The sequence below is a fragment of the Schistocerca serialis genome, chromosome 3 (assembly GCF_023864345.2).
Source record: "Schistocerca serialis cubense isolate TAMUIC-IGC-003099 chromosome 3, iqSchSeri2.2, whole genome shotgun sequence".
Taxonomy (NCBI): Eukaryota; Metazoa; Arthropoda; class Insecta; order Orthoptera; family Acrididae; genus Schistocerca; species Schistocerca serialis.
In genome coordinates this window covers 363,752,799-363,766,547 of record NC_064640.1, presented here as the reverse complement: position 1 = coordinate 363,766,547, position 13,749 = coordinate 363,752,799, and the positions used below count along the sequence as shown (strand labels likewise).

At 38.5% G+C, this 13,749-nt stretch overlaps 1 protein-coding gene and 1 long non-coding RNA gene across 8 annotated transcripts in view; one reads left to right on the top strand and one right to left on the bottom strand.

The window, feature by feature from the left end:
• LOC126470178 (ankyrin repeat domain-containing protein 16-like) overlaps positions 1-10,561 on the bottom strand; it is a 104,473-nt gene extending 93,912 nt beyond the window's left edge. Inside the window, exons 1-4 of one of the 7 annotated variants that reach the window (XM_050097828.1) lie at positions 5,742-6,371; positions 5,494-5,628; positions 3,190-3,378; positions 2,972-3,099 (exon numbers count right to left, since the gene is read on the bottom strand). In XM_050097828.1, the coding sequence (XP_049953785.1) occupies positions 2,972-3,099; positions 3,190-3,362 (301 nt within the window). In that variant the 5' untranslated portion in view covers positions 3,363-3,378; positions 5,494-5,628; positions 5,742-6,371. Of the gene's footprint in view, positions 1-2,971; positions 3,100-3,189; positions 3,379-5,493; positions 6,373-9,032; positions 9,163-10,462 lie in introns of those variants that run through there. The other 6 variants (XM_050097830.1, XM_050097829.1, XM_050097832.1 and 3 more) reach the window with 6 other exon arrangements.
• On the top strand, positions 6,316-6,754 carry LOC126470179 (uncharacterized). Its single transcript, XR_007586144.1, has 2 exons — positions 6,316-6,444; positions 6,546-6,754. It is a non-coding gene; the product is annotated as an uncharacterized LOC126470179 (long non-coding RNA).
• Positions 10,562-13,749: the final 3,188 nt, after the last annotated feature.

Genomic DNA, 13,749 nt, shown 5'->3' with positions numbered 1-13,749 from the left:
GGACCCTTTGACCCCACACACACACGCACACACACACGCACACACGCACACACACGCACACACGCTTCTCTTGCATTATCAAATGAACTACTCTCCGATATCTCAGAATGTGCCATATCAACTGAGCCCTTATTTTTTGGGTCAAGTTGGCTTTTTCCTCCCCTGTTTGATTCAGCGTTTCATTAGATACCCAATCTATTTATCTAATATTCAGAATTTCTCTGTAACACAACATTTTAAACTCTATTCACTTCTTATTTGTACTGCTTAATGTTCGCATTACAGTTCCACTTCACAGTTCACTTCCAACAACTACTTTTAGAGAAGACTTTGTAACACTTAAATTTATATTTAATGTTGACCAATCTTTCTTTTCTATCAAAGGTTTGTTTCCTAAGAAAACTCCTGTACTATTTTTAATGCTAGTTCCCCCCAGTCTCACATAACATAATTTAACTACTTTGTTGTTTTGTTTTTATTGGCGTTCACCTTATGACCTCTTTTCAAGGCACTGCCCATTCTCTTCAAATGATCTTCCATGACCTTTCCATCTCATATAGATTTATAACGTCAATGGAAAACCTTAATAATTTATTTCTTCTCGCTAACCTTTAATTCCTTTTCAAATTTCCCTTCAGTTGCCTTTGTCACTCAATGTACAAGTTGCACAACATGGGTGATAGGGTATAACCCTATCTCACTCCCTTCTTAGCAGCTGCCTTCCTTTATGTCTTTTGATACTTACAACTGCAGTCTGGTTTTAGTACATGTTGTAGATAGTCTATTGCTCCCTGCATTTTATCCTGGATTATGTCCAAATTTCAAAAAGTGTATTTCAGTCAATAGTGTCAAAAGCTTTCTCTAAATCTCCAAATTTAGGTTTCTCTTTCTTCTGACTAATTTAAGACAAAACAGATGGTTCGGTAGTACTCATACCTCTTAGCACCTGCCTTCTTTGTTATTGGTATTTTTAAATTCCTCTGGGAGTACTTCATCCGTTAACAAAGTCTACATAGTAAATGTAACATTTCTGTCATGACTGTTTCTCCCATAGATCTTAAATCTTCTGACAAAATATCATCTACTCCAGGTGCCTTTTTTCAACTTTTATCTTTTAGTGTTTGGTCAAATTCTTCTCGCAGCAGCACATCATGCATTCATCTTTTTCTTCCCTTGCCCTTACATTGTCTTCAAACTTCTTACCTTTATATGGCCCTTCTATATATTTCTTTCAACTTTCAGCCTTCTCTCTCATGCTTAGTAATGACCTCTCATCTGAGCTCTATGTTCATACAGCTGCTTCTCTCTTCTGCAAAGGTTTCTTTAACTTTTCTTTAATTGGCATCATGCCATGCATGATTTCACAGCTTTGCATTTCTTCTCTATGCATTCCTACTTTGACACTTTCCACACTCTCATTTTGGGCAGCTGTATTCTCTTCGGTCTGTATCATTTTCTGCATTTTTTATATTTTTTCCCTTTCCTCAACAGAGTTTAATATCCCAGTAACACCACATTTCTTGTTGGCATTATGTTTTCTCTATTTTATCCTCTGAGCCCATCAGTACTTCATCTCCCAACGCTATCCATTCATCTTCTATTTGATTTTTTCCCCACAGTTTCAGTTTGTAGTTGTCTAATACTAACTTTGAACAATTTCTGGTTGTTCTAACTTATTCAGGTCTCTTCCCTTTAATCTCCTTCCTTTCTGCAACTTCTTCTGTTATAAATAATATATTATGGTCCCTTGTGGAGATCTGAATGGTGGAACTATTTCACATTTACAATATTTAACCCAAGAGGCCTAAAGGAGGGAGTAGAGCTGCATGTCTTCATGGAATATAATTGCTACAGTTTCCTCTTGCTTTCATCGGTGCTGCAAAGGACCATATTGGCTAATGTTGCGTGGTCAGATCATCAATCATAAAAAATGTTGCTGTTTAATTACGGAAAAGGCTATTGTACCCAATTCCCAAAATAGGAGAAAATAATTATGATATTTCCAGTTTCAGTTGTCCTTGCTATCACCCAAGAGATAGCTACACAATGGACGGATTGCAAAGTCTCATAAAACATTTCATAACCTCGCACCAACACTTTCAGAGGCCAACAACGGGTACAGGCAAGACAGACTCGTAAGCTTGTCAGCACTTCAGAACATAAGATATGCAATAATAATAATACGATTTTTGCCCTATATGTATCCTGCCAGTAGCATTGAGGTTATTTCCTGATGCCTTAACACACGTTCTATCATCCTATCCCTCCTTCTAGTAAGTGTTCTGCATATATTCCTTTCCTTGCCAATCTTGGAGGGAACTTACTCATTTCTTATGCTATTATTCCACTTAATTTTCAGCATCATACTGTACCACCACATCAAAAATGTTTCATTTCTCTTCTTTTCCAGTTTTCCCAAAGTCTATAATTCACTTCCATAGAATGCTGTGCTCCAGATATGTCTTCTTCAAATTAAGGCCTATGTTGATACTGATAGGCTTCTCCTGGTAATGAATTTTTTCCCTTTGCCTGTGTTTGTATGATTCTTATGCCCTCCATACTTCGTCCATCATGCTTATTTTGATTTTATTGTAACACAACTCCCTCACTCCATTTATTAGGCAATCCTCAATTTTGATGTTTAGTTTATTGCTAGTCTCAGTTCTGCAACCCCTTATTATTTTTGTATTACAATATAGTTATTATACTTATATTATTAAACATTGACTAGCAGTAAGGGTGTATAACAATTGTTTATTCTGTCTCTCACAATCTATTTTTCTTGGAATTACTGGTTGTCATGGAACATAAACAAAAATCAACAGTAATGTTGACTGACCAGGAATATGACTAACAGATGATGCTAGTGAAAATGAAACCAGCAATACCATGAAATATAAACTGTGTGGTGAAATACATTTTATTACAACTATCATAATTTCTCTATTATTACATTTTCTCATAAATGTACCTTTTTCCAGAAGATATTTCACCACACTGACATTGCAAGCTGTTACTGCCTCATGTAAACATGTTCTTCGGTCAAAATTCATGGCCTCCAGATCCTCTAGTGAGTCTACACACACCTCTACTAAGAATCTATAATATAAAAAAAATTATTACATAAACCATTATTACACCATTTAGAAACAGAATTACAATATAAAATTCAGGTATTTGTTACATCACCTTAGAATCTCCAAGTCTCCCAATTTGCAGATCAAGTGAAAGGCTGTATCTCCAGATTTTACATCAGTACACATCTTGTCAGTCACTTTACAGTTACTAAAAATTTCTTTTAATTCATTTTTGTTTCTTCCAGTAACAGCATGAAATACTTTTGTCCATAACTGGTTCTCCATTTTAATAAAAAAGGTCCTGAAAAAGGAAAAAAACATTACTCAGATTACTAAAAGTGGGTAAGTCTTAGTTATGTACTTAAGTTCTGAGGTATGCTAAAAGTGAGCAAAGTTGTTTAATTTTAATTTTTAGTAATAAAGTAGCAATCAAGTCAATTTGCTGAGTGGCACAGTCTATGAGATGGGTTGTGCCAAGCAACAAAATTGTAGAAAAGACTCTAGCAAGTCACATTAGTGAACTGAAATTGAACTTGTCACCACTCCAAAAGTTAATCTGAAAATTGAAGTGTACACTTTCATTTGCATAACACATGAAAGGCCTCTAGCTTTCCCTGACTTTGTCACTACAGATGGAATAGCGCAAGCTTAGATTGGGGAAGGATAAGGAAGAAAACTTGTCACTTATTTTTCATAGAAACCATAGCACCAGAGATATCTTTAAAATGGGGAAAAAGGGCAATGAGTATAATATGCAATCTGAGATATAATGACACATACAGACTACATTTCAAGAAACTTTGCATTATAACATTATCATCTGTTTACATTTATAGCATTATATCATTTGTTAAAACGTACATACTATGCAAAGACAGTCCTTTTTTTAGCTATAAAACAAGACAGCAGTCAGACCTAGCTTACATGCATTTCAGTCCAGAACAACTTGTTACCAAAAACGGGTCCTACACGTTGGGATACGGATGTATAACAACCTACCAGATGGGGAAAAAAAACAGAAATACCAAGAGTTTTCACATATAAATTAAAAAAAATTTCTTTTGGAGAAAAATTTTACACAGTAAATGATTTTTTTGAAAAAGGTAATCAATGTTAAGAAATTTCTTAGCCTAATAATTGATCACTTAGGCCCGATTATCGTGTGTTTCTTTCAAATATGAACAAGTGAAAGTACAATGTAATGTCTATTATCTTCTTGTAATATTGAAAAAACTGTCATGAAACAAATAAAATTGAACAATATAACAAAAAAGGCATGCTGACTTGTCCCATATCATACATGCAAATTGCCTTATTTTCCTTAATGTTAGTCCGGTGTCTTAACCTGTTGGGCACCTCATCTGGTTAAAGAGAAATTAATGTTTAACATGAAATCCTGTCCATCATGCATTTTCATATGCACATTATAAGTGAAATTAAAATTTGATATGGATTACTAGCAATGACACAATTCCTTATTTCCATGAGCAACAATGTCAGAAAAACAAATGGCTTCTAGAACAACCAGAGATTGAATATTGGCTCTTGCAACAGCTTGTCACTTGAACAGTTTTTGAGTCTCCAGCTTTATCTTACTCTAGAGTGCAAGACCTACAACGTATTCAAAGAATTGTTTCCTGGATCTAGGACAAACCTTTTGCCCATTACTTTGTCTCAAAATCTATTTGTCATTCAGTATATTGCTTACGCATTTTACTTCCCTCCTTCCTGTTACCATGATACAATGCCTTTTTTCATTTATTTCTTGCACCCACATAATCTGACGTAAGTTATTTCAAGGCAACATGACTTACATTAATCAGGACAACTGAGCCAGTCATAGGAGCTGCTCCCATGAATAAAAGGTGACTTATTCAGAATTACATGATTTTTGTTATCTTTCCTGCAACTTTCTGTTTTGTCAACAATCACATGTTGCCTTGCAATACATTTGCCTCTCTTGGTTCTTCCCAGCTCTCTAAAATTTTTATTGGAACTGTTTGTCTGCCCTTTATTGTAGTAAATCATCCTCTTTACTGAGAAAATCATAGATTTCAGCTCCTGCTACAACTCCAAATCATAGGGTTCAGATAACACAGTTTTTTGAGCCTCTGAGGCCAACTGAACCTACAATTAATGGATGTTGGCTGAGTCTACAACGAAAGGTGAAAAGTCAATTGTAGTCAACAATTATGAATACAAAACATTATTTCTGATATACTAATCTGTAGGCCCGAGGCCTAGGTCAGACTGACAGAAAAAAAAGAGTCGTAAGTTGGCGGAGTGGTACTACGGGCTTCAGTTAACACAATTATTCGTTCAAATAACATAACAGACTCAGAATTACAAAACTTTGAAGAGTATTTTAATCACCACTGCTACGTGTTAGTTATTTCATACAAAATCAGTTACTTACCAGTAGCTTACAGGAGAACGAATGCAGTAACATACGTCTTCGACGATTTGTTTGAATTCATGACTACATACTGGACTCTTACAGATTACCGGTATCAAATAATAGGGCTTTAATTACTCTTTGGCAGTACTCATGCTAGTAGTGAAAAAAATTACATCTCCTTACAAAAATAAACATCTCCCTCTTATAAAACACATACCACAACAGTTTCTAAAATAAATTCTTCTACAGTATAGTAGGATACGTACACATTAATTTTACACTTTTTCAAAATTAAAATCTTGTTTCCTCTACTTATATGTAGTTGAGTTCACGTCCTAGCTTTGTTAGGAAATTATGACAAATCAGCTGTTGCGAACCATATATATGAAACACGCCATCCCCTTAATAGCATAGAAGACAACGTAGAAATATTGCATGTAGAAAAGAAAGGAAGGAAACTTGATTTACTAGAGGAATTCGAGATAGCTATCCACGAAAAGAAACAAAGCAATATTCTAAATGCACAAGATAATTTTAAAGAAATGAGATTTTTTGGCGGGTTTTTAGAATTATTTTATGGCAGGTATGCGACTTTAAACTTGTAGCATGTCACTGACGGAGTTGCGAGAGGCTAACGATGGCACTATGGCAGACCAATGCAATAAGGAAATCAGGCGCCCAATAGCATAGAATTACCGTCAAGCACACAGCTGTAACCATGCTACAACACCTAGGCACGTAAGTCCACAACCATGGAGGTAAAAATAAGAGGAGTTGTCATGACGTCACAAACTTGAAGCCGATCCAAGAGAAGGTCCGCCATGTTAGCTACCCCAAAACATTCGCTTCTGGTGGTTTGATTCCGTGTAGTCGTGAAGTGTTTTGATAAAAAATGCCGGCTTGCGTCGCTCTCGGGTGTACTAATCGTTCTGACTGTAGTCTTAAGTTTAAACAAATCACATTTCATTCGTAAGTGGACTTATTTAAGTGCTATTTTCTTATATATACTTGAAATTCTGATGCACTGTAAAGTTTTACAGGATGGTTTTATTTCTGTGATTTAACTTTAGATTTCCTATCAATCCAAGGCGAAGAGCTGTCTGGAAGTGAGCATTACACTTGGTTTTCACTGTGTGGTTATTCTGAAGTAACTGAAAAGTCCTGGCAAGAAATATCCTGGAAATGAGGACTAATGTTTTAAAATGCAATAATTTAATGTAAAACTAATGTAACTACATGTAGTTAATTAAATGTTCAGTAAAATGTGTGGAACACCTGTTACAGTGGTTAAATTATAAGTACTTAAATGGTTACATATTTGTTAAAGCAAAGTTCCCTATCGAAGTCCAGGCTTAGATCATTACATTAATCACTGTGTTGTCGTGTTACCCTGTAAATTTCTGTTCTTTGCCACATTGAATGTCATTTGGTAGGTACAATTTAAAAAGAAAGCAGATGTGGAAATTGCAATGGGCCTAACAATCTTAAATTCAGTTCTGTTCCTTCGTAATTCAACGTATTTTTCACTTTGTTGACATGACAGCTGGCTTGTTTATATCATCCCTGCATACATCTATGGGACACCAAAGGAAATAAGGTAAGTTTCTTGCAAACGTGAACATTTAAAATTTGCATTTGACTTGAAAATGCAACGAATACAAATCGGTGCCTCTAAACTATCAATCATTGTTTTTGGAGTTCTGGCTTTATCAATTATCGACACAAACACAATGAAAGTGAATAGAAATGGATTACAAAAGCACTGTTTTCATAGCACATACGTCTCTTCTCGGTTATTCTAAGTGTATAAACAAAAAGGAATTACAGTACTGAGGCAAGAAGCGTAACATTTTTACGTATTACTGTATCAAATACGCATTTAAGACTAGAAAAACGTTTGAAGTTGCGTCCCTTATGCTGTGTTGTTCACTAAAACCGAGTAACATTTACTATATAAAACAAATATCACGTGCACACGACATAAATAACGAACAAGAAACAATTGTAAACACTCGTCTGCTAATGTTTTGGGGGATCCAAGATGGCGGCAGGCCTCGCCCACTGGCTTCAAAACAACGTACAGCGCAAGTCTGTAGCGCCATCTCCCCTTATTCTACCTCCATGTCCACAACAGCTCCCGAGCTGGCGCAGTGCGACAGCATATCTGGTAGCTATGGGACGGCCATTGACTTGTGTCAACAACTTCAATGCAAGTCGAGGGCCCACAGTCCAATATACTTTTAATTCTGTTTTACTCTATGGACTTCCCAACTATTTGTGATGGTATTTTGTCTTTTTAGTCCGTTTAATTTCATGACATAGACTTTACAACCTGATGATGAGAGCATTCTCTCTTGAAACGCGTTGTTAAAATATATGTATAAGAATCGCGGTTGAATGCTAACAGTGATAACCAGTATAACGACAACTGCTACCTCAACTCCATAATGGATTATATTAAATCGTTAGTGTCAGCCGAGACATTGAGGGTAGTGTATAAATACAAAAATTTAAGACGTAAGCTATTTAAAACTGCCGCAAACATAAACTTTAACAAAGAATGTGTGAAGAATAATGTTATCCCGAATTACGTGAAGTTGAAACTTTGCGATTGCAAGTCATGGGCGGGACGACTAGCTGTTGAAAAAGCAAAAAAGTTTTGGATACGCGCAGAAATTAAACATCTCTATAAAAAGAAAGACTTAATTAAAAAACAAATAGTTCAAGCAGAGACTAAGGTCAAGGAAATATAACCGGTGTACATATTGGAAGAGGTTACATGTAGACTCCACAAAATACTGCAGAAGGAGTTTATAAAGAAAAAAGAAAAACAAGATAAGAAACTTCGTAAATTAAATAATAACACGCGCGAAGATGAAAAAGATCAACAACAAAGCTTTTCGTCTTTAGACTTTTATCCACGGGTAGTTAACAAAACGGATATTGTATTTGATAATACAGAAGTAGAAAAGTTAAATAAGGCATTAAAGTTTAATATTGAGCCGTCATTTAACAAGAAGGTTGCGAAAGAAGTAATTGCCCTCACTAAAATGACAACAGAAATTGCTAAATTAAATAATAATGAAACCGGGCATGTCGGCCATAAGCTACATAAAATAGTAAAAAATGAACTAAATAAGCGAAATAGTGTTAATCATAAGACTAGAGCAGACTGACTAACTGTCGATTCTATAAATAAAGAGCTTAATGAAGTGAAAGCTATTGCCACGAAAGCGGATAAGGGGAATACGGTCGTAATATTAAAAGAGGAGCAGTACATTTCGAAGACCTTAGCGTTTTTTGTCAAAAATAGCATTACGGAAATTCCGAAAGACATAACAGCCAATTTCCAAATTAAACTAAAAAATGTTCTTAAACGCACACACTTCCTGCTGACAGAAGCCGAAAAGATGTGTTATCATGAATCCAACGGCCCCCAAATTAAGATCACAGGTCAAGATAGATAAAGATCTGCATCCGGTTCATCCGATTGTTAACAGTCGAAATAGTCCAGCATATAAAATAACGAAAATGTTGGACCAAATTCTGAAAAAGACGTGTACAAAAATAATTATTCAGTGCGTGGTAGTATGATCATGATAGGTGAAATTAAAGATACGCCAGTCACTGACACTTCCCGTTTGCTTTCGTTGGATGTTAAGAACTTATGCTCCAGTGTTCCGGTTAACGAAACTATAGAAATCATTAAGAGAAATTTCCTTAAATACGGTAAAATTTCAACGCAAGAGACAATTGAATTTATTGAACTCCTACAGCTCATTACAAGTTTTAATTATTTTACGTTTAATAACAAATTTTATATTCATGACGATGAGTTAGCCATGGGGTCCAGTATTTCAGGAACTATGGCGGACATTTTTATCAATGACCTTGAAGATAAAGTTCTAAATTCTGACGATAACATTATGGATAAAATTGTTTATTACAAACGTTATGTAGACGACACACTGTTACTTGTCGATGGTTCCCGTGAGGACATTGAGGAAATAGTAAAAAAGTTCAACGACGCACATAATAAAATAGAATTTACCGTGGAGTATGAAACTGACAATTGTTTACAGTTCCTGGACCTGAATATAAAAAAGCTGGCCAACAAACATGCGTTCTCCGTTAATAGAAAACAAACTACGACTGATGCCGTGATCCCGAATGATTCATGCAATCCGCAGGCTTATAAAGAAGCTGCTTTCCGTAGTCTCGTGCATAGGGCAGTCAATATACCTATGAGTGAAAAGGATAGGGAGACTGAAATTAATACCGTTAAGAGAATAGCGATGAATAACAGTTACAGAATAGATACGGTTAAAAAACTGTTACAGAAAAGTAATAAGCGCAAAAAGAATAAACCTGATGGAGAGAAAGTGAAAATTATCACGATGGCATACTACGGAAAAGTCTCACAAAAGGTAGCAAATATTTTTAAGCCATACGATGTCAAAATAGCTTTTCAGACTAATAACTTAGTGAGGTATAGCCTTAAGCACGATATTGGAGAGAATAAAAATAAGTTTGAAAGATCGGGAGTTTATAATATTCAGTGCAGAACTTGTGATGCAAAATATATAGGGCAGACAGGAAGATCATTCGCTATCCGGTATAAAGAACATAAAGATGCGTTCAGGTTAGGAAATTATGACAAATCAGCTGTTGCGAACCATATATATGAAACACGCCATCCCCTTAATAGCATAGAAGACAACGTAGAAATATTGCATGTAGAAAAGAAAGGAAGGAAACTTGATTTACTAGAGGAATTCGAGATAGCTATCCACGAAAAGAAACAAAGCAATATTCTAAATGCACAAGATAATTTTAAAGAAATGAGATTTTTTAGCGGGTTTTTAGAATTATTTTATGGCAGGTATGCAACTTTAAACTTGTAGCATGTCACTGACGGAGTTGCGAGAGGCTAACGATGGCAGACCAATTAAATAAGGAAATCAGGCGCCCAATAGCATAGCGTTACCGTCAAGCACACAGCTGTAACCACGCTACAACACCTAGGCACGTCAGTCCACAACAGCTCCCGAGCTGGCGCAGTGCGACAGCATATCTGGTAGCTATGGGACGGCCATTGACTTGTGTCAACAACTTCAATGTAAGTCGAGGACCCACAGTCCAATATACTTTTAATTCTGTTTTACTCTATGGACTTCCCAACTACACTCCTGGAAATGGAAAAAAGAACACATTGACACCGGTGTGTCAGACCCACCATACTTGCTCCGGACACTGCGAGAGGGCTGTACAAGCAATGATCACACGCACGGCACAGCGGACACACCAGGAACCGCGGTGTTGGCCGTCGAATGGCGCTAGCTGAGCAGCATTTGTGCACCGCCGCCGTCAGTGTCAGCCAGTTTGCCGTGGCATACGGAGCTCCATCGCATTCTTTAACACTGGTAGCATGCCGCAACAGCGTGGACTTGAACCGTATGTGCAGTTGACGGACTTTGAGCGAGGGCGTATAGTGGGCATGCGGGAGGCCGGGTGGACGTACCGCCGAATTGCTCAACACGTGGGGCGTGAGGTCTCCACAGTACATCGATGTTGCCGCCAGTGGTCGGCGGAAGGTGCACGTGCCCGTCGACCTGGGACCGGACCGCAGCGACGCACGGATGCACGCCAAGATCGTAGGATCCTATGCAGTGCCGTAGGGGACCGCACCGCCACTTCCCAGCAAATTAGGGACACTGTTGCTCCTGGAGTATCGGCCAGGACCATTCGCAACCGTCTCCATGAAGCTGGGCTACGGTCCCGCACACCGTTAGGCCGTCTTCTGCTCACGCCCCAACATCGTGCAGCCCGCCTCCAGTGGTGTCGCGACAGGCGTGAATGGAGGGACGAATGGAGACGTGTCGTCTTCAGCGATGAGAGTCGCTTCTGCCTTGGTGCCAATGATGGTCGTATGCGTGTTTGGCGCCGTGCAGGTGAGCGCCACAATCAGGACTGCATACGACCGAGGCACACAGGGCCAACACCCGGCATCATGGTGTGGGGAGCGATCTCCTACACTGGCCGTACACCACTGGTGATCGTCGAGGGGACACTGAATAGTGCACGGTACATCCAAACCGTCATCAAACCCATCGTTCTACCATTCCTAGACCAGCAAGGGAACTTGCTGTTCCAACAGGACAATGCACGTCCGCATGTATCCCGTGCCACCCAACGTGCTCTAAAAGGTGTAAGTCAACTACCCTGGCCAGCAAGATCTCCGGATCTGTCCCCCATTGAGCATGTTTGGGACTGGATGAAGCGTCGTCTCACGCGGTCTGCACGACCAGCACGAACGCTGGTCCAACTGAGGCGCCAGGTGGAAATGGCATGGCAAGCCGTTCCACAGGACTACATCCAGCATCTCTACGATCGTCTCCATGGGAGAATAGCAGCCTGCATTGCTGCGAAAGGTGGATATACACTGTACTAGTGCCGACATTGTGCATGCTCTGTTGCCTGTGTCTATGTGCCTGTGGTTCTGTCAGTGTGATCATGTGATGTATCTGACCCCAGGAATGTGTCAATAAAGTTTCCCCTTCCCGGGACAATGAATTCACGGTGTTCTTATTTCAATTTCCAGGAGTGTATTTGTGATGGTATTTTGTCTTTTTAGTCCGTTTAATTTCATGACATAGACTTTACAACCTGATGATGAGAGCATTGTCTCTTGAAACGCGTTGTTAAAATATATGTATGAGAATCGCGGTTGAATGCTAACAGTGATAACCAGTATAACGACAACTGCTACCTCGACTCCATAATGGATTTTATTAAATTCGAGAAAACTGCCGACAGCATGTGTTTATTCTACGAAATAATCTGCAACAGCAAACAAGATCGCAGGCACAACAATTGATTCCTTCAAGTACTGCAACAGGCAACACAGAGAATACTCACAAGCAGTCCACTGGCCACTTTCCTAGTTTGATTGAAGAGGCATCCCCACCCTTGAACAAGTCACCATTGTTCAGGAAAACTGCTACAGAGTCGATGAGATTTCAATTCAAGGGAAAGAAAACGAAAAAGAAATGTAAAATGAAAGTCTTTCTTGTTCTCATCAAAATCAGAACAACAACTGGCCATTAGAAAATGGCTGTACGAGCTCCGAAAAAGACCCTGAAAAAAAAGAGAAAAGAAAATCGGCAAAGATACTATGGAAACAGAAGCACGATAAAGTTCCAGCATTACAGAATGGACCTGAGACTGAGGTGGAAAGTCAAGCTGACATAGACATTCTTCAGTCCCGAAAACCATACGAGGCGAGCCGCTTGAGCCGTCCACAGCAGGAAAGTAAACACCAGCCACTGCAGGAAACAACATGGCAGGCAACAACACAGGAACAGAAACAGCTGAGTACAACCACTAACGTAGAAGATTGTGCAGAAACAGTTTTCAGTGTCACCACACGATCTGCAAAGCACACAGTTAGGGATGTATAAGCAACCAAAAGACTGAAATCTCAAGGTGTTGAGAAGGTGCCAAGAACGAAAGCCAAACCAAATCTAAATGTGGCACGTCGGAAAAATAAGAAAGATGCAGAAAGAGAATACCAAGACGATAAGAAAGGAGAAATGGATAGTGAAACTCCTGGAATCCTGGAAACGAATGTGGAAACCGACAAATCGCTCGCAATGGACAATAGACGGGTGTTTACTCTACTCACCTAAATATCTGCAGAATAAGAAGTGAAAAAAAGATCAGGATTCTGGGGAATTTCTTAAAAACCAACGATGTTCACATTGCATTCCTTCAGGAAGTAGCTTGCAAAGAGATGAATCTATAACAGCATTACAATGTGTACAACATTGTCGGCTCCTGCTGTAGGGGTTGCTTAATTTTAACCAGAATGGGACTGGAATAAGAGACCTTACAAAAGCAACTGGATGGACGCGTTATCAAAGCCAAACTAAATGAAACAACAATATTAAAACTTCATATAACAGAACTAGCACAGAGGTTTTTTAATGAAACTATCCTCTACTTTATGAGACATGCAGGTGACATAATAATGGAAGAAGATTTCAGTTGTGTTGTAAGAGTGGCAGACACAACAGGATCAAATCCTGACTACAGCGCCTTAAATACCATGACTGGAGAACTAAAATTGATAGACGTCATAGATCGACTAGCCATCACGTTATCCCAGTATACGTACTTAACTGTACTGTCAGCCTCGAGACTGGACAGATTTTATACCACAACAGGAACAGCTGTACAGGACCATGAAGTAATCGCTGTCAGCTTCTCGGACCA